Source organism: Furipterus horrens, unplaced genomic scaffold, assembly GCF_987537825.1.
Source record: "Furipterus horrens unplaced genomic scaffold, mFurHor1.1.pri manual_scaffold_1, whole genome shotgun sequence".
Classification (NCBI taxonomy): domain Eukaryota; kingdom Metazoa; phylum Chordata; class Mammalia; order Chiroptera; family Furipteridae; genus Furipterus; species Furipterus horrens.
In genome coordinates this window covers 22,918,919-22,940,751 of record NW_028327171.1, presented here as the reverse complement: position 1 = coordinate 22,940,751, position 21,833 = coordinate 22,918,919, and the positions used below count along the sequence as shown (strand labels likewise).

The following is a 21,833-nucleotide window of genomic DNA, read 5'->3' as shown; positions in this document are numbered from 1 at the left end:
GCTATGTTGCATAGATTGATCACTGATGGCATCTTAACAAATAATCTACCTGAATCTGAGGATCTATTTATTCTAAATCAATAGTACTAAAAAATACTACTTTCTTTACTGATTGATCTTGATAAACTCTGCCCTCAAGGATGAACATTAATTCCTCTGTTTAATGTATATATTTACTAGCTAATACCAGATATGAACATATCTCTTTATGTCAATATCTGTTATTTGCACATTGGTTTCAACCTGTATACATCTGAGTTTGGAAAGTTCTTATAAGATTAACTAAGACCAAAACTAAAAACTCTCTCCTTTGTAAATATTTTAATTTTGCCTGATCAATCATAAAACATTCATTTAACACCTAAAATAGATATTTGTTTTTTATATTAAACCTTTGTGACCTTAACCTACAATCTAAATCTATTATTTTATTTTACCCCTTTAGTACAAGGGCTTTTACACTAAACGTGTCAGCAGGGACTTGAAACCCCTGAACTACTTGCAAAACTGAATATGTAATTTTTTGTTTCTCTGGAAAGAGCCTTTGTTAAAATCTTAAGTGGACTGCGATCCAAAAAAGCGTAAAAGCCATAGCCTTACTGAATGGGGGCTGCATTATGAATTATAAATGTAAATTTCAGATAATAGTTGTGAAGCTAATGTTTAAAGCATCCTGAAAACAATGTTAAAAGAAATCTCTATAATGAAAACTGGAAAATGTCTGTGTGTGCGATACTAAACTTGAACCTTGAAGGAGTTAGATTATACAAGACATTACTGGTAAAAGGACATAAAGGTGAATTTTATCCCACAAAAGATATATTTTAGCCATTTAATCCTTTTTTCTTATGAAAAACTTCTCTTTTACCTGTTAACAGAAACCCAAAAGAGTACATCTTATATTAAATTGTGGAGATCATTATTTAATATAACACAAGACCAGGTTTATTTTTGTAATTGGGGGGATCATCTTTTTTCATATAGTTGAAAGAATCAATAAAACCATGTAACACAGAACCTGCTAAAAATAAAGAACCAACTCGTACAGATTTCTACAATTTATTTACCTTAGCATTAGAGAAAGTATACCTAGAAAAATTTTATAACTACATTAACATATTTAATACTCAGTTACAGAAGGGAAGGTGATATAGTGCATTGTAATTACTGAGACTTTTTCTAACCTATGTCTCTGGTAGATAGCAAGACCTAATTATGTGATTTTCTGTTAGTTTAAAATACCCATTAAAGACTGTTCTTTTTGACTTCAGCTTAATACCTGCCTGATTTGACAGTGCCAAATTTTAATGTAATCATTATTTTATTTGGGGTTGAGAGCCTTTTCATTTCCTGCTTGTCAAAACTACTATTAGAGTGAGTCTTCACTTTACTCTCTAAATTGCTAGCAAGGTACCCCTGGCTGGTGTGATTCAGTGGATTGAGCCCCAGCCTGTGGACCAAAAGGTTGCCGGATTGATTCCCAGTCAGAGCACATGCCAGGGCTGTGGCCAGCTCCCCAGCTGGGGGCGCATGAGAGGCAGCTGATCAATGTTTCACACATTGATGTTTTCCTCTCTTTCTCCCTCCTTTCCCCTCTCTCTAAAAATAAATAAATAAATAAATAATTTTAAAAAATTGTTAGCAAGGTGGAATGGGCATGGAGAGCTTATTCCTCTCGGGATTCAGCTTTGGTAGAGGCAAGTCTTGTGTCAGAGCAGAATAATTAATGTACAGGATTCATGCCCTTCATTAAGTGAGTTGAAATTTCATTTGGCTGTTGGATTATAAAGATTGTTTTTAAGGAGGTTTTTTTCTTTTTTCTTCTTTTTTTTTAGTTTTGTGGTGGGGGGATGGTGGCCATGGATGGTGGCCATGGACATTTTGCAGGAGAAAAGTTTTATGTAACAAAATGAAAATTTTATGATTAATCATAGTTCATCTTTAAAAAAAAATTTGCTAAGTGTACAATTTCAAATATCAGCAATATTAATTTGCATAGTTTATATGAAGTCTTGAAGCACTGTGAAAAGATTGCTACTTTTTCTTTTTTTTAGTAAGGGCATTTTAATTTTAATTTTTTAAATTTATTTTTCTTAGGGGAAGGGAGGGAGAAAGAGAACAAGAGAAGCATCAATGTGTGGTTGCCTCTCACATGCCCCCAACTGGGGTCCTGGCCTGCAACCCAGGCATGTGCCCTGACTGGGAATCGAACCAGCAACACTGATTCGCAGGAGGGCACTCAATCCACTGAGCCACACCGGCCAGGGTGAAAAGGTTGCTACATTTTGATAGTTTTTCAATACAGACATAACTTTTTATAACCAAATTGTGTGAAGAATAATGTTCAAATAGCACTACAGAAATGAACAAGGGACCGGCATAATTCTAAGGGAGTTATCACAACTCTCTAAAATTAAATACCCTAGCCAGTTACAGTTAATGACACTATTGTAAAGTATAAATATTATTTATTATTTTCATCAAAATAACCTTAATTGTGGGGAAAGTTTACTTTTCATAGACTTATAGTCAATGAAATTGAGATATTTTTATCCCATGCATCTATAAATATAGGAAAATATAAAATTGGGACAAAAATTTGATAGTTTTACAACTTTGCCATATCTGATTAATTAATAACACTATTAAGTTATATCAATATATCTATATTCTTCCTTTGTAAAAATTAGTATAAAATTGAAAAAAAAAACTTCAGTGTTGAAAGCTGTCATTGTTGAGGTCTTTTATGAAATCATTGGACCTATGTACAGTTTTGAATTAAAAATGCATAGCACATAATTTCTATTACTATAATTTTTGGAAGATCTAGCATTAGCTTTGATACTGAGCATTATTTAAGCGTTTTTAGTATATGTGAAATGTTCACTTGGTTAATTTTAAAAATATGATAAAGCTTGGTATTTATGCAATGTTTAAATATTTATTTGGAGATATTTGAAATAAATTCTCCAGATTTTACATAAAGCATTACTTAGATGCTCAAAATGACTGCTTTGCAATTGAACTCTAAAAACATCAAACATTAAATGAAATATTCTCTTTAATAAATAGTAGCCAAATTTACCTTTGTATCATTGATGTTAAAATTATACTAGATTGGCATTAGACAGTAATTTCAAGTCATGTACACTTACCACCGAACCTTTCTTTTTCTTTTTTTATAAGGACAGACTGAGTTATTGGTTGTATCTTCTAGTAACCTGGGCAAAAAGAAGAGTAAGTGGAGCCACGACACTTTTCCTTTAGGATGAGATGATATATGGATAGTTTGGGATTATAAAAATTTCACTGGGAAACTTATAAAACCTCTTGCTTTTTAGTTTTTTATTGGCTTTGGTAGTTATAATTTTGAAGAATTTCATTAAAGGACATTTTGGGACTGTAGAGAAAGTATTTTTGTTCACCATTAGAGCTTTCTGAACCACTTTTACTGAAACTTGGGACCTGTGCTGAAAGAGAAGCCCTCAAAGTTAATTTGTGACTGGATAGTGAGAAACCATCCAGAGTATGTTAGTTTGCTAGGGTTGCCATAACAAAATACTACAGACTGGGCGGCTTAAGCAATGCAAATTTATGTTTTCACAATTCTGGAGGCTAAAGGTCCAAAATCAAGGTGGCAGCAGGTTTAGTATTTCCTGAGATCTTTCCTTGGTTTGGGGAATGCCACCTTTTTGCTGTGTCTTCACATGACCTTTCTTTGTGCACACACATCCCTGGTGGTTTTCGTCTTGTAAGGACACCAGTTCTATAGAATGAGGGCCCCATCCTTATGACTTAATTTAACCTTAATTACCTCCGTAAAAGTCCTGTCTCCAAACACAGTGACATTGGAGTTTAGGGCCGTAACATACCAATTTTGGAGGGACACAATTTGGTGTATAACAGGGGTATTTGCTTTTCTAGTATGCACATTTTCAAGGGAAATGAGACTTGGGACCATGGCCATAAATCTGGAGACATAAGTTTGTCTTCCCTCCTGAAGACATATTAACCTTCCAAGGGGGAAGAACCCAAGATTCTTCCCAAGGAAAATTTGTTTACACTAAGGAATTAAGATTTACTTTCTCTGGAAAAAAGGAGAGCTTTGGTACAGCTGTCCTATGGAGTCACCCATATTCCTATTTGTATTTAGGGTTCCTCACCTACATTACAAACCCCAGTATATATAGGCTCTGGTAAACTGTTAATGGACCTGGTTCTCATCAGTGAAGCATTGAAGTGTGTGGAACAAATGTGATTATTAGAAGTAATTAATAATTAAATCTATATTTGCTCCAGAAACTTAGTGTGTACTTTCAGTACAGTATGAATAAATATAACTTAACAAACATGTTTTATCTGATGTTTCTTAAAGTTGTAATCTCTTTAATACAGATGTTTTGGAGGGTTTATATTATGGTTAAAGGCTTGGAATAATGAAAACCTGGGTCTTAGAACCCAGAGTTCAGTCTTAAGTGATGTCTCTTTTTAATATTTTCTCCTGGTCTAAATGGGGCAAATTATTCAAGTAATTTAACTTAAGGTAATAATAATAATAATGTCAACACCTGTGGGTAGAAGAAATAATAAATCTAGTATTTCAGTAGTGAGGTGTGAATTGAGGCAAAAAAATTTTTTTGGAAGGTTTATGTGAATAAATCAGACCCTCCTAAATTAGGCTTATTGCATGATAGAGTGGAATGGCAGAGTAATGGACTACAAATAGGACAATCCTGTAAGAATATTTAATTTTGAACTTAATGATATAAAGATTACAAGCTTTATATCATTATAGGCATATATTTATATGTTATCCTTAATATATTGGTGAGTTTCTTATAGTCTTTGATTCTTACTTGATTTAACAAATTTATTATCTTTCCTGCCTGCAATGAAAATTTCTTGACATGTCTTTCTACTTTAGAGGTTCATAATTTACTCAGCAAAGAAAGGGCAATGAAAGAAAGAGGAGGCAAAGAATAACTTTGTTTAGGAGAATTCTGGGGAGAGGCGGTTTTCTTTTACATGCTATCCACAGCCTCTTCTGAGGGCAAATGCCATGCTCAGAGCCCTGAGCTTAGCAAAGCAATTCTATCTTTAAGCACAAGTGGCCATTTTTGAACACTTAACCATGTCACTCCTGCTGATTGTGCTAGAGGAGTGAGTCCCTGACACAACAATTTGTAGACCAGCTCTCAGTCCATTAGGTGTCTCGGCATGAAAACTTTGCTTGATATGGATGGCAATGCCTGGACCAATGATAGTTTTTCAGGAAGTCAAAAAAAGAGTGTGAGATGCAGAGTGTGTTGGTAGTGGAAGGAAAATAAGAAGTACTGTACACAGTTAGGCAGACATTGAGTTGTTGGAGATAGGTTAATAATATTTATAGGGATTCGCTTCTGAAGTAAGGGGCAGTGTAGGTCGCTAATCTCAGTAGAGCTATGTTAGATCCTGCATGTAGCCCAAACTATGTTCTAGATGTAAGTCCTAGCTATATTGCATTTATTGATCACTGCCTGATAACTGGCTTGAGGTTCCAGGGTTCCTTATTTCTACTATCCAAAAGCCTCCCAACACCTATTTCAAAAAACAAATATCAAGGTATAATTAATGTAAAGTGCACAAGTCAATTTGAATAGTATACAAAAACTTTGTCCAATATAGTCCTGTTCCCTCCTCCCTCCTTTGTGCTATTATTGCCATACAAACTATATCTTTGTACATTATTAGCCCGTCAACGCCATTTTATGATTTTTGTTTTATCTAGTTGTCTTCGAAATCATACAGGAGAAGCAAAGAGTTATAAACAAAAATACATTTATGCAGCATTTTATATTTTATTATGTAATTACTTTGGTACTCTTTAATTCTTCATGTGAATTGTAATTACTAGTTCTGCTCTCCCTAAAGACTTTAGGACTGAATTGGTCTGGAAGGAAATGGAAGGAAGTGGAGGGGAGGAGGAGGTAGACAAAACAGGAGGAGGAAGGATAGGTAGAAGTTTTGCCATATAGGGAATTGAAGAGAATATCTCTCATTCAGCTAATATTTAATAAGATTCTTTTATGTATCAGGAACTTTTCTCGGTTCTGGCTATTCAAGCATAGATACAGACATGATAAGAGACAAAGTCCCTGACCTACAAACTAGGAAGGAAGGAAGGGAATTAAAGAAAAAAAAAAAAAAAAAGCCTGTCAGTCCATAAAATTACAAATTAAATTTTATGTTGTCTATGGAGAGGATCTACTTGAGATCGAGTGTTCAGAAAAGCTCTCTATGTGGATATGATACTTAAACGAAGGATAAAGAGCCGGCATGATGGTGGTGGAGTGGAGAGAATAAAGGGGCGGAGAGACCAGAGCGTTCTAAGCAGAGGGAACAGTAAAGGCAAAGGCTGTAAGGGGGATGAATTTGGCATGTGTGAATAACATAAAGGTCAGTATGCTTTCAGTGTGCTTGAGGCGTCACGAATGAAGTAGGGAATAGGAAAAAAAGCTTAGATAGCTATGGTCTCAATTACGCAGTACCTTGTTCACGAGCCTAAATAATTTTGACATTACTTGAAACATAATGGAAAGCCATTAAAGCAGAAATAATACACAGAAAGTCTGTAGTGCCTTAACACATATTCTATGCCCAGCACAGTGTTTTGCAAGTATTTCACTTTAATTTCAAAACAGGGTGATTTCATGTAAAAGTCTACATTTGCAGGTTATCATGAAAAAGCTGAAGATTTCTCCATACTGGACTCCAACTGTTCGGGGTTTTGCCAGGCAAGTGCAAAGAAGGCCGGGGAATTGGAGTTGAGACTATTTTCAAGGGAGTGATTATAACGCTGAAACAGAGACTAAGCTGGGTAAGATGGGAACTGAAGACCAGAGAGGGCAGGTGAACAGGACACGATTCAGTGGCTTGGTCATCTCAATGAGCTCAAAGAATTATTGCTGTAAGTGGAGGAATGAATTTCAATTTCCTTTCTTGCATGGCACCCGCGAAACTCATACTGCGGCTGGGTTAACCGAAATCACAAATTGATCACCTTCGCACTACCGTAGTCGAGAATCCTTCAGTCCCCACCCCTGTCCTATAGGAACCATCCACGCTAAAACGCTGCGAAGTGCGGAGAAGTCACTGCTACAGTCTCTCATAACGGGTTGGGAGGCCGGCCCACAGGCGACGGAAGGAAGGAATAGCCAGTCAGTCGTCCGGCCACTCCCAGCGCGCGGCGCCCCGAACAGCCGGAGGATCGCGGATCTCCGCCGTCCGCCGGGGGAGCGCAGCGACCCCTACCGGCCGCCCGTGGAGCGCGGCGCGAGCTCTCGGGCGGCCGGAGACATGGCTGGGCGGCACGCGTCCGGGTCCTCGTCGTCGGCCGACCAAGATGGAGCGGCCCCCAATGTGGTGTCGCGGGTGTCGCAGTGGGCGGATGACCACCTGCGACTCGTCCGGGTATCGCAACCCCGCCGGTCGGGCAGGTGGTGGGCGCCGTGCCGGGGGGCAGCAGGCTCGGAGGCCACAGCACCAGGGGCTCGTGAGCGAGGCGGCGAGGGGCGGGCGAGGCGGGCTGGGGAGGCCAGGCTGCCCACCTTCTGCTGCCTCTGGGCTGGGTCTCGGGACTCCCCGGAGAGCGGGCGCCCGCGGGTCCTTTAGAGCAGTTGCGGAGGGCTGTGCACATAGGCCCTGTCGGCCTGGGGAGAGAAGAGGTTTTGTTTTTGTTTTTATTTTTAAGTGAAGTAAGAAGCCACTCAAGTTCAAGCAGGAGAGGGACACTTGAGACGACTAGGCTAGAGAGGATTGTGGCTAAGACCCCGGTGGTGATGGTGTGAATGAAGTGGTTGTGGGGTGCAAAGAAATGGAGGAGTTATGCGGGGCTGCCCCCTGCGTAGATAGACGTTGGCAGAAGTTGCTGATATGGGGTAGTTGGGGTAAATGTTCTGTTAGGAAAATCTGGAGAACTTTTTGGACAGTGAACTTGAGGATGCCTATTAAGACTTCTAAATAGAGCTGTGTGGACTTGAACATGGTCATTAGACTTCTAAAGGCAGTTGGAGATGTTCTAGGCAGCTGGATATAGGAGTCTCATGTTGAATGGAGATCAGAACGGAACTATACATTTGGGAATGAGCTGCATGTGCCTGAAGAAGTATTTAAAGCTTCGATGACATCTTGGAGCCACTCAGGAAAATTGAAGAAGTTCTAGTTTCGAATTGAGACTTGCGAGACTCCAACATCTAGAAATTGGGGAGTGAAAAGAAAGATGTCAGCAAAGATTAGGAAGGAACAGTGAGGGAGGAGGAGGAAAACCAGGTGTCCTAAAAAGCTAAGTAAAAAGGATATTTTCAGAAGGAATGATTAACGATTGAATTCTGCTGAGAATTTGGATAGGTTCAGCAGCCTTGCAAATACTCTGCAGCCCCAGAAGCACAGAGGTTGGCTAGGGCCATGTCTGTCTTCACTCAGGAGTGCAGCTTCAGTCCTTAAAGTCCTACTTGCCGCTTATTAAGTGCTAGGTAAATATTTACTGCATTAATGAGTGGAGGTAGGTATATGTGTGTTCATTGACCAGGCCTCCAGTCTTTCAGGTAAGCAGGAAGAGATACGAGGATTATTTTAAGTTGGGAAAATGACTTCAGTAGGATTGGGAGAGGAAACAATATTTAAGTTAGTTCAGGGATATATTATTGCAAATAACCCATCACAGAATGTATCCCATGTATGCTTTCAATTCATTTTTTTTGTAATACCTAGTTGCATTTGTTTAAGAGAAGCATGTCAGATTCTCACTTCTGTTTAGGGAGTTGCAGGGTTCTTATTTTTTAATTAAACTACTTTAGGTCTATTTCAGTTTAAATGAAGCACTATAAAAACATCACTAAGTGTTTCACAACTACTTACCCACATGTATTTCCCAAGGTGCTGTATTTTAACGTTTTGGTGATCGCGTTTATATACCAAATACTTAAATTCCCACTGCAGACCCAGGATTATGTGTGTTACTCTGGTCATTGCACAGGAAGCATTAAACTTATTCTTGCTTTTAAAGAATAATTACTGTGCATACCAGATTGTTTGGGAGAAAAGGGGGAAGATTAATAGGTAGGTGGGCAGTTAAAGTTTTTTTGGAATAAGTAGGCCTTCATTTGACGCATGTGCCTTATTTGGACAGTTAGATATAGGAAGATAGCCTTTTCCCCCCTTCTAATTAATACTTTCACTCTTGTGAATAATAATTAGAATTAATCATTAAATCTCTTTCTGAAGAACATCAGCACCGTAATGGCCATAGCTGGAATAATGTTACTTCTAAGAAGTGTTCGACTGGTAAGTTAAAAAAATGAACAAGCATTGTGAGAAACGGTTAATTTTTTTCTCTCTTAGGACAGTTTTCATCTCAAGTTGTGTAGCATTTTGTTATTCATATTAGTATTTTAAAACAATAAACAATTGAGATCTTGGTTTTTTTATTTTTTTGTTTTTTTATTTATTTATTTATTTATTTTTAAAGATGGGAAGGGAGGGAGATAGAAAGGGAGAGAAACATCGTTGTGGGAGAGAAAGATCGATCCACTGAGCTGCACTAGCCAGCGCTCTTGGATCTTGTTTTAACAGTCACACATCCACTGTATTTTATGGGAAGTAATTGCACAGCCTGTATTCCCATCATTGCTTTCTTTTTGCTTAAAAAAGGATCTGAAAAGATTTAGTTTGCTAGAATGGTATAATCACTACATTTGCCTTTCAGACATTGTGGAGTATCTCAAAACTTTTCTATAGTGGTTTTAGATTTAGATCACAGTTGAATTACTTTGCACTGGATAATTTATGCTTTCTCTGATTTGCAACAGTCTTTAAGATCTGTTGTTCAATGAATAAAGCAAGATGTACAGTGTAAGAAAATAATTATGCTTCAGTTACCATATTTTTTTTTTGCACTTTCAGTAGTGTTTTAATAATAAACATTGTGGAAATTTATTTGCTATCTCAAAATTTACAAGTTTTTTTTTATAACTGTACTTGCCATAGGATGTAATTTTAGTGTAACAATCTGGCATGGACTTATTGCTTCTGCATATATTTATTTCCTACATTTATTATCTCTTATTGTTTCATATTATCATAGATTGACTACAAGTATTACTATACTACGTCTTTTCCAACTGTTACCTTTTCCCCCTGACTGCATGGCAGCACTTTTATCTTCTTTTTAAATAAATGTTTCAAACTTATTTTTAACCTTAGAGCTAATAGGTCCTTTCTTACAACTCCATGATTTTGTAAATAATTTATTTAACATAAGTATATGTTTATTTTATATATATTATACTATTTTTAGTGTAATATATATGACTTGAACTTCTAAGAAGTTCCTACTTCTTTTTATCCTACTTTTTTCTTTCTATATCTTAAATATATATATATTCCTTGCATTTTGAAGGTTTCTAAATTCTCAAAATATTAAATGATCTATTTAAGAGTTTGAGTAAAAATAGTGTGGAGGGATCATTTCTCTTGGTAGCCCTTAAAAATATACTTAAATCAGTTTGGTGAAGTGCAGCACGAAAGCTGGAGGGAGTTTGTCCTTTTTTTTTTTTTTTTTTTTGGTAGCTTTGTCACACATTCACTCATTTTGAGTTCACAGTTAACTAAAACTTCTAATTTATTTCTTATATATGCTATTATTAGTTTATTCTCTTCTATCCATTAGTTTTGGGTATAGTACAGGAGAAGACTTTTACATTTTAGCCTATCATTCTTTTTATTTTTAAGATTTTATTTATTTATTTTTAGAGAGGGAAAGGGAGGGAGAGAGGAAGAGGAACATCAGTTCTTTGCCTTTCATATCAATTCTTTGCACCTGGCCTGCAACCCAGGCATGTGCCCTGACTGGGTACTGAACTGGAAAACTTTCAGTTCGAGAGCCAGTACTCAATCCACTAAGCCACACCTGCCAGGGCTAGCCTGTCATTCTTGTTGTCAAGATCTTTTTAAATATTAACTCTGACTTTTTTAGTGTTCATACCATTCCAAGCATCAGACCATGCTGATGTTTCATCCTTATGTTCACATTCAGGTCAGTCGTGATCATCTTAACCTGGAAAGGATCCAGGTTAGAGACTCAAGGCTTACGCCTAGAGTAAGAGTACGCACTCCCAGTGACGTTGGTGAACTCATCAATGCCACCTTTGTGACGTCACAAAGCCATGTTGGGAGTCATCTATGTGGACATTAGCTTATATTTCTCTTTTTCCCACAGATTTTTCATAAACAGCTTTTGTCAGGTGATTCACTTAAACTCTTCATTCAGGATTTCTCCTCTTTTATTTACATCCTTTGTCTTGTTTTGTTTTTGTTTGTTTTGGTGCCACATTCTTGAATGCTGACAGTAGATCCAGAATCCTCCCCACAACGTTTTCTTTAGAAATAGTTTGTAACACCTGCTTTTTATCTAGCTTCACCAGTTGTGAACATTTGGCACAGTTGTACACATTTGTCACAGTTGTGCTTTCTCTTTTTCCCTGTGTGAAACCATTTGAAAGCAAGTTGCAAACATCAGGAAACTTGCCCCATGAATACTTCATAGCATACTTCCTAAAACAAGAATATGTTCCTGAATAACCACATTAATATTAATCCCACTTAATAAATTTAACATTTTTTTGCAGTAATATGATCTAAGATACAGTTCATATTCAGATTTACTTTTGTAAAATAACCTTTGTAGCTGCTTTTTTTTCCAATTAAAGATTGCATCAAGGATCATGCATTGTATTTAGTTGTCATGTCTCTTTAGTCTTCTTTAATCAAGAAAATTTTCACTTCTATTTTTAATTTATGTCTTAACGTGACATTGTCATTTTTGAAGAGTCCAAGCCAGTTGTCTTGTAGAATGTCCCACACTCTAGGTTTGTGTTTCCTTCTCAGATTTAGTGTGAACAAGAAAGTGGTGTGTACTTCCTATTGTATTGCATCAAGAGGATCATAATGCCAATTTGTCCTATAACATTATAAACATAATATAATTAATGATCCCTTAGTATTTTAGACCCAGTCCATATTAAAATTTCCTTGATTGTCTCAGTGATGTCTTGTTTAAATAGATGATTTATGCAAATCAAGACTCAAATGGTCTGGATATTGTACTTTTTTTTTATATCTCTCATTTATTTTATAACAATCTTTCTATTTCTGTCCCCACTTCCCCAACCCCCCAGCCATTGATTTGTTAGAGCAAACAAGTTGTTTGTCCCATTGAATGGTCCACATTCTGGATTTGTCTGCTACAATATTTTTCTTGTGTGGATTTTTTTTTTTTTTTTGTAATGTTTAGTTCAACTTTACTGTCTTAGGAAGTTTGGTACTAATTTATCCTGCGTATGTGGAGTTCTCACATAGCCATGGTGATGAGTGAAGCCCATCCCTGTGTCCTTGTAGTATTGGTAATGTGAAAGACATAGTTATAAAATGCTGACTAACTCTAGGGCATTAGGTATTAGGTGCTTAATTACATTTCTAATGTTGACTTTTTTCTTGGTCCCTTTTCTCCTACAAGATAACAAGTAAAGTCTTGTTGATTAAGAGTTCTAATTTAATTTGACTCAGCTTTGTTTAGGTTTTCCTGGCAGTACCTGCATGAATAGATTGCACATGTATGGAACAGGATAGTAACTGTTTAACCAGATTTCTGTGTGTCCAGTACAGATCTATCCTCATTATACTCATTTCTTTTTGATGAATTGTGTCATATTTTGAGGATATTAGCTTTTAGAAGTTAGGAGTCTGTTTAATGTGCTCTGTATGGTAGCTTGAAATAGTAAAATAGAGACAAAGATTTCTAAAGAACATTCTTTTTGTTTATTTTTACTTTTTATTATTCTTGTTTATTATTTTACAATTGTCCCAATTTTTCCCTCTTTGCCCTCCTCCACCCAGCCCACCCCCCGCTCCCACAGTCAGTCCCCACCAAGTTGTCCATGTCTGTGGGTCATTTATACATGTTCTTTGATTAATCCCTTCCCCTTCTTTCCACCATTCCCCCACCCCAACCCCCAATTTGGTACCTGGCAGCTTATAAAGAATGTTCTTAGAAACACTTTTGTTTAAACCATATTAAAATATTAATATAAAATTTAGAACAAATAAAAATTTTTCAATGGTTGTCTTCTTAAATGTTTAAATAACAACTTGACACACTTAATTTTAAAGTGAAAATAATAATAAAGTGTTGTATTTTTCTCCTTATAAATCATCAGACATCAAAATTTACAAGTTCTTCAGATATTCCAGTAGAATTTATAAGAAAGAATGTTAAATTACGTGGAAGATTACGCCGAATAACTGAGGATGGTTTAGAAATTGAACATATACCTATTACTTTACCTATCATATCTTCATGGAGAAGTAAGTAAGGTGCGAGTATAATAAAACTAAATAACTATTTTAGTGTTCCTTTATTAGAAGTCATTTATAAAATAGCAAAAAATGTCATTTTAATTTCTAATAACTTCAAGCTCTTGGCCTTACATACAAGGAACTATTTGATTTAGCTCCAGGTTTTCTCTGTTCCTTCCCTCCTTTTAAAATTTTTTTAATCACTCATTATTTCATTCAGGCATTCAAGTATTCATTCTGCAAATATTGAGGACCTATTATGTTCTAGGCCCTATATTATCTATACGGTGATGAATGAAAAAGACAAGACCACGCTACCCCTTGGAGCTTACAGTCTAGGTAGAAGATAGAACAACAAGCAAATCAATAGTTCTAAAATCTGTGAAGAAAGGAGCAGGGTGCTAGGATATGAATTATTGGGGGTCACATGGAGGGGGAACCTATATCTCTAAAGTGGTTAGAGAAAGCCTCAGTGAGGAGTAGCTATTTAACCAGAGACCTGAAGAATGAGAGAGCATGCACAGGAATGGGCTTGGCTCTTTTTATAAGCCCTGTGAAGAGGCCTGTGGTTGGGGTACTGGGAAGAAGAGGACAAGAGGCACCAAAGGAGATTGGAGAGCTGGGCAGGGGCTGGTTCTTTCCTGCTGCAATTCCCACTTCTCCCTGTTTCATGTCAAAGACCCCAGTCACACAGACCTTCCTGCTGCTTACATGTCTTCTCATGCCCCTGGGCACACACTTTGCTCCTAGTGAACTCCAGTTGATTCAAGTATCCAGCTCACATGTCAATTCTTCTGTGGAGTTTTGCCTAACTGCCAAGCAATTTTACACAATGCAATTATAGTGCCCAAATTGATTTTCCTGTAATCGTGTATTGAGGTTTATATCCTCGCACTAAACTGAGCCGCTGTTGGGCAGGGACCTTCTTCATTCTTTTCCTTATTCATGGTCCCTAGAAAAATAATTGGTAGCCAATATAGACTTTGTAAAATTTGTCAAATGAATTAATTTAATTATATTTAAAGATGTTCTCTATATTATTTTAATTTTTTGGAGAAAAGGGTTCTTGCCCTGACTGGTATGGCTCAGTGGGTTGGGCATCGTCCCACAAAACGAAAGGTCACTGGTTCGTGAAGCACATGCCTGGGTTGCAGATTTGGTCCCCAGTCAGGGTGTGTGGAAGAGGCAACCGACTGATGTTTCTGGAGTAGATGCTTCTCTCCCTTTCTCCCTCCCCACCCCTCCCCCTCTAAAAATAAATAAGTAAAATGTTTTTTAAAAGGGGGGGGCGGTTTCACCCTAGAATGAGTATTACTGTATTCAATATGACTGCAAATTAATGAGATTGAAATTTTACCCCAAACATACCTGACATGATAGATTATTTTCAAACAAATGAAGCAGAACGTACACAATTTGAATGACTGTTGTTCCCTAGAGAGAGATTACCCAGGGTGTTTATTTGTTGGCCATTTCAGCTCTAAGCAGGGTTTACACTTCATAAGTCCTCTACCTTCTCATGAAGTTGTTCGTTGTCATGAATCTACTTATATAAAAATGTAGGGGAATTTTGTATCATGTACTTTTTTTTTTTTTTTTTTAAACGTTAATACTTTTTAGCCACCAAGTTTTCTGCCCACCTGATGGAGTAGAAATACAACAAATTCTTCAGTGGTGATGTACTTCAGTATCCACGTCTGCAGGGTTTCCCGGGTACATGTGGTCCTCCCTTCCCTTGACATGCTCTGGCCCTGCTTCTTCCCCTGCTTCTCTGTTTGTTGTATAAAACCCAAGCCCCACCCTTTCCTCAGAGTGATCTTGGGCCTGTGTTGCTTTCTCATAAGCTTTCAGCATCCTCTATGTATGAATTACATCCCATCCAGTATGAATTAGGCTTTTTTAAGGTATGCATAAAAGACTTGTGGAAGGGCTAGGAAGATAGAGGGATTTATATTACAGAAACTAAGCTGAAATTAGAAATTGTAAACTTTTAGGACTGGCATCTAATTGTTCAAAAAAGATCAATTGTTTTGGTGAAAATATATGAATATTACCGTTTTAAGTAGATTTGTTCCTGAAAGGTGTATCTTTAAAATCTTATTGACCATATCATATTTTAAATGCTCAAATGGGAGAATTTGCTAATTTTAAAAGAATTCAATGACCTGTCAAATGAAGAATTAGGCCATTAATACTTTTTTTTTAAATTAAATTTATTGGGGTGACATTGATTAATAAAATTATATAGGGTTCAAGTGTACATTTCTATGATATGTGATCTGTATATTGTATTGTGTAAGGGCATTAATATTCAAGGTTGATAGCATTGAAGTAGATTCATTGTTGGTCCCAAAAGCTTTGGTCTCAAAAACGAGAGCATGTTTTATTGGAAGTCAGTTGGTATTGATGGCAACATTAAAGGATTGGAGAGAGAGCTCAGAATCTTCAGTCTTCTCTTAGCTTTGTATGTACTAATGATAAGAATGTATCTAATTTTTATTATGTGTTTTGCCTCAGCTAATGTGTGTATTTACAACATCACAGTTTTTGCTCAGCATAATCTTCCTACTTACACCTTTTGATACTTCTCTAATTAAAACCTTAGCACAAGTTTAAAGAAGCCCATGTCCTAAAAAAAATGCTTTCCTGTTACCAAATAATATTATAGCAGAGTTTTAGGATATCTTCTTGAACTCAAGTATTATTTTTTTTTCTAAAGATTAGATAAACTTAACTTCATAGCTTCAGCTACTTGTAAATAGTCCCAACAAATGTTAAATGTGTACTTTCTTTTAAAAAAAAAGACATGAAAAACATTTTTTGTCAGCCATATGCCATTTTGAAAAGTCATAAGCTTTTTCTAAAATAAAATCCTATTACTATTAAAGTTAAATTTGTTAAAATTTTATCAAGGGTTTGGGTAAACAGCTTTAATGCTATGCTACTTTGAATATAAATTGATAAAATTGTGCCTGGAAGTCAGTTTTGTGACATATATAAAAAAAAATGTTGGTGTAAATCAATATTTATTAAAATGAGAAGATATCTTCAATAAGTTAAGTGGAAAACAGTTTATACAGTTTAATTGGTAGTAAGATCCTATATTATTAAAGTATACATCTATAGATTTATGTGTATGTGTGTATATATGTGTATGGATATATATAATGTATGTGTATATGTGTGTGTATGTATATATAATGTGTGTGTATGTGTGTGTATATGTGTGTATATATATAATATGTGTGTGTGTATATATATATAAAAGAATAATTGGAAGGTTTTGTTTAAAAAAGAAAAATTGGTTAAACCTCACATCCTGTTGTAGAGCTTACTGAAATGGGTTTTTGAAATTATTCTACCTGTTATATACTTGTTCTAACATTTTTTATTTTTAAAATTTTATTTATTTTTAGAGGGAGGGGTAAGGAGGGAGGAAAAAGGAAGAGAAATATCAATATGTGAGAGATACATCAATTGGTTGCCCCTTGTAGGCCCCCAACTGGAAACCCAGCCCGCAGCCCAGGCGTGTGCCCTGGCTGGGAATCGATCCATGACCCTTTGGTTTACAGACTGGCACTCAAGCCACTGAGCCACACCAGCCAGGGCTACCTGTATTGTTTTCTGAGAAAACTTGATTATAGAAATAAATAGACTTACATCTAGAGAATCTGAGTATTTATAAATAAATATAATATATTCAGTTGGTTTTGGGGGATTTAAATGATTTTGTAATTTGCATTCACAGCCTGGTATTAAAGCTACAGTCTTTTCTGCCTGACGTTTTTAGAGAAGCCACGTGGCGTTTTGCTGGTTAAGCTGGCTGGAGTAGAGCTCACTGAAAATGGGAAGATATGGTTAGAAAAAGAACTAAAACCCTCCCAACTGCTTTGGTTCCAACTTCTTGGAAAGGAGAACTCAGCACTCTTTTGCTACCTTTTAGTAAATAAGGTAAGTAGTATGAAGGAATAACGAGCAATATTTTATTTTTTTACTTATACATAAATATGTCATTAATGAGAACCCTGGATGTATGATGAGACTGAATATTTTTTTGCCTTTTGAAACTGCTATTCTTAGTGATTATGTTTAGAGAACCAGGTAGAAAATTAAGAAAAAGGGAATATAGTTAATGACTGGACATTGCTAATTTAAGGAGGATCTGCACATTTATTTATGTCATGAGAATATGATATCACACTCATTAGAAAACTCTTGTTGAATGCTGTTTGTCAACTGGAAACTACAAAAAGCAAGGGTATTTTCTGAAGGTAAATATTGCTCGGTCTTTGAACTCTAAAGTTGAGAGTATTTAAATACTATTTATGATCAGTAGTCACTCATCTGAAAACACTGCCTCAGAGTTTTCTTACCTTTTTGATTGGCCATAGCCATGGTGTAACTGGGGATGCCCAGAGCTTCACCTGTGCTCCTGGTGCTGCCATGTCCCTGTGCTGAGTCCTTGGATGTGCCCTACCCAGATTTTTAGTGGATGATTACTGAAAAAAGAATATAAAAAAATTAAATAGTTTAAATATTATGACAGAATTAAGAGTATTTTTCTTATTTTTAAAATCCCTTATTACATAATAAACAAGAATACTTTGAAGAAAAAAATAACCTTATATTTAAGTGATTGGAATGATTACCATTTTAATTTTTAAGTTTTTGAATTATTAATAGAAAACCTAATGGAATCCATTATTTTTTGCATGTCCAGATCATATTCATTTCTATCAAAACAAGAATTATCCAAAGAAATTTACATTTAAAATTAATGATACAAAATTATATAAAGACTCCAGAGACTTTTCAAAAATACTATCTTCTGTTAAGTTGAGGAGCATATTTTATTTATCCTCAAACCACCCTATGGAGTCACTGTTTTTATTCCCATTTACATATGGGACTCAGGATAACCAAGTGGAGGGGCCTGTACTCAAGCCCAGCTCTTCCTGGCTCCTGAGCCCAGATTTCACCGCGTATATTTAACTTATGTTGCTTCCTAGCAGGGACCAAACTATGCAATATGTGTATTGTGCTAATTTGTATCTGTTGAATTTTATTAATGTGTGATTGAATTTTAATTATCCTGATTTTGATTTAAGGGAATGAGCTCTTAAAATGTAAATGATTGAGAAAAATATGATAAACATTTAAAAACTATATTTATTAACTCTTGAGCATCATATACCAAAAGTTTTTACGTTTAAAGAAGGAAAAGGTTACTTTTTTCTTTAGAGAGTCCTAGAAAATATCTCCTGCTTTAAACCTGGATTTTTCAGATTTTTAGAATTTAACTGTAAATTACTTATCTAATGAAGCTATGAAATTATTAATAACTTATTAAAATCCCACAAGGAATGCAGAAATAGCTAAACTGGATCCTCTTTACATTGTAAATTAGTGGGGAAAAAATCCCATTTATCCAGTTTCATTAGGAAGTGAGGGATTCCTTGAATGAAATTTTATGAATGATGAAGATTCAAGGCCAGGCCTATTTTAATGTTAATTATTTTGTGGAAAGTCTTTAAAAAATTTATTTACATGCCAGCGCCTTTCTAAACACTGGAATTTTGAACCTGATTTAACAATTCCATGATGATTCATTTCATTTTGCATTTGCCTACTTTTGAGTTTCTTTTGCTGTGGCCTCCTGTCACTTCTGCCTATCTCTTGTGATCCATTTCCTCACCAAACAACAAACAAGCCTCTCCTTGTATATTTTACTGCTTCTACACCTCTTTGGGTTAGACCAGTGAGGCTGCGGAGGACAATGTGTTATAAAACAGGCAACTGACTTCGAGTAAGGATCTCTTCTAGTAATGAAATTCTTGGATTTCAAATTAGCTGTCTTAAGCTCTTGGGGAAAGTTTTGCTTTTTGACTTTTCTGTGGAGGACTAAAGTTACTGAATGACTGATTTTAAACTAAATAGTGACAGCTGTTGGCTGGGGGGGCGGGGTTGGGGGGAGCTGGGGGTGGGAATGGGGGAGCGGGGGAGGTGGATGAGGGGAGGTTGGGGGTGGAGAGATTGAGCAGAAAGGATAAAGGACTCATGGACAACAGTGGGGATTGCTGGGGGGAGGGGGGTATTAGGGGACTAAATGGTAATAAAAAAATAAAGATTAAGTCAAAAAATAAAATAAATAGATGTTATGGGTATACTAGCAATTTTATTAATTAATTTGTATTTTTTTTTTTATTCAAGGGTACATTTTTTAGTGTGAGTCTGAATGAAGAAATTTTGAGAAGAGGCCTTGGCAAAACTGTTCTTGTTAAAGGGCTAAATTATGATTCTAAAATCTATTGGAAGATACACAGAAACCTACTTAAAGCGGAATTAAGAGCCTTAAAAAAAGGAGAAGGAATATGGAAGGAAGAATCTGAAAAAGGAAGTTATTTGGAAAAATTCAAAGGCTCCTGGAGAGAAATATGGAAAAAAGACAGTTATTTAAAAAAAATTGGATCAGATTTCAGCGTGGAAAAGGAAAGTTATTATGACAAGTTTAAAAATACTTACGAAACCTGGAAAGACAACTCCTTAATACTGAAGTTCAAAGAACTTATGAGTCGTATATACTTTCGTAGGAAATGGTGAAATAGCCCTAGAGATCTGAAGGTGACCTACTCTGCAAGGAGTAAACTATGTAAATATATGGATATTTTTCATTGATTTAAAATGGGAATTTCTCAAAATGATCAAAGGTATATTCTCGTGTTATTTAAATAATGAATAGATGGTTGCTGTAAAGGTAATATCAGAATAATTTAAACAAATTTGATTAATGTAGTATACTTTTAGGAAAAAGGAAACTACAAAAATTTATCAGGTTGGAGGATATATACATGTAGTGCTGATATTTGATGAGAGTTTAACTATGGGTTGTGTTATTTTTAGGTATTTTGGGCAGCCATATTTAATTTTGTTTAAATAGGACATTCTTCCAGTTTTATCATCATTAATATTTATAATAAAGGAAGTGTTTATAACTCATGTCTGAGGCTACTCTTTTCTCTCATCTGCTTATTGTTTGTGATTTTGGGGCAGTGCTCCCAGAGAAGTTCATTTAGACCAGTGGTTCTCAACCAGTGGGTCGCAACCCCTTTGGGAGCTGAACGACCCTTTCACAGGGGTCGCCTAAGACATTGGAAAACACATATATAATTACATATTGTTTTTGTGATTAATCACTATGCTTTAATTATGTTCAATTTGTAACAATGAAAATACATCCTGCATATCAGATATTTACATTACTATTCATAACAGTAGCAAAATTACAGCTATGAAGTAGCAATGAAAATAATTTTATGGTTGGGGGTCACCACAACATGAGGAACTGTATTAAAGGGTCGCGGCATTAGGAAGGTTGAGAACCACTGATTTAGATCATTTCTAGTAACAAAGAATGGCTAATTCTACCTGTTATTGCATGAAGAGGACAGAATCTTTTTTTTTTTTTAAAGATTTTGTTTATTTATTTTAGAGAGGGAGAAAGCAAGGGAGAGAAACATTGATCCAATGCCTCTCTCACACCCCCAACCAGAGACCCAGCCTGCCACCCGGGCATGTGCCCTAACTAGAAATCGAACCAGCAACCTTTCAGTTTGCATGATGATGCCCAACTCTCTGAGCTACGTCAGTAAGGGAAGAAGAACAAAATCATGATGATAATTATAAGGAAGATAATCCTGCGGATAAAAAACAATGTGTTTAGGGTGGCAGCGGAGAGTAGAAAGAATAGAGATGCCTTATGACATTGCTGAGCTCCTAAAGTAGCCAACCCTTGAAAAATCTTATCTCCCAGCTTCTCATCTTATGTGAAATAGTATATTTGTTTATTTTAAAGCCAGTTCAGATTAGTTTGAGGATTTGGCATAAACATGTACTTGCTGCTAAAGTTATCCTGACAATGCAAAGCTTCTTTAACAACACTGGCAATAATCCTCTAACATCTACAATGTCTACATTTTTCTTAATGACTTGATACTGATGAAAGCCAGAGGCACCCTTTGGTACAAATAGTTGACTCTTGTGAGCATCAATGAGGCAGAATAACTTGACTGCTGCTGCCTGATTCCTGGTTAAAACATAACAAAGTATATTTCCCAATATTAATTTTTAGTGAGGTCACAAATTTTCCAGATTCTTTTTTTATGTGATTTTATTTCATCGTCTTTGGGGAGGATAAGATGCTATGTTACTGATTCAAGGTTCATGTGTCTGATGCTTCAAAAGGCCAATATTTTAAAATGTCAGTTTGGAGTAAGGAAATGTTCATTGATTGAGAAGATGCCTGCTTTTGAAGATGGGGCCTTAAAGCTTCTGCAAATCCATGTTATGAGAGCCCAGAATGAAGGCTTGTTTTATGTGACCAGAAGGGAGAATGGGCCATGCAAGAGGTGTGTGACACTTAAGACCTCAACAGGGGTCCCAGGAGG

General features: G+C 36.0%; 1 protein-coding gene across 1 annotated transcript; it reads left to right on the top strand.

Annotated features, from left to right (window-relative positions):
* Nucleotides 1-7,265: 7,265 nt before the first annotated feature.
* Nucleotides 7,266-20,366, top strand: MISO1 (mitochondrial inner membrane subdomain organizer 1). The gene is made up of 5 exons (XM_090271678.1): nt 7,266-7,449; nt 9,262-9,321; nt 13,251-13,398; nt 17,180-17,340; nt 19,600-20,366. Exons 1-5 carry the CDS (start codon nt 7,336-7,338, stop codon nt 19,987-19,989), a joined length of 873 nt encoding a protein of 290 aa, XP_090127804.1. The 5' UTR covers nt 7,266-7,335; the 3' UTR covers nt 19,990-20,366.
* The last annotated feature ends 1,467 nt before the right edge of the window (nt 20,367-21,833 follow it).

Coding starts and splice junctions, on each gene's coding strand:
- MISO1 (XM_090271678.1), top strand. CDS start 7,336: ATGGCTGGGCGGCACGCGTCCGGGTCCTCGTCGTCGGCCGACCAAGAT. Junction 13,399..17,179: donor TATCATATCTTCATGGAGAA/GTAAGTAAGGTG, acceptor TGACGTTTTTAG/AGAAGCCACGTGGCGTTTTG. Junction 17,341..19,599: donor GCTACCTTTTAGTAAATAAG/GTAAGTAGTATG, acceptor TTTTTATTCAAG/GGTACATTTTTTAGTGTGAG.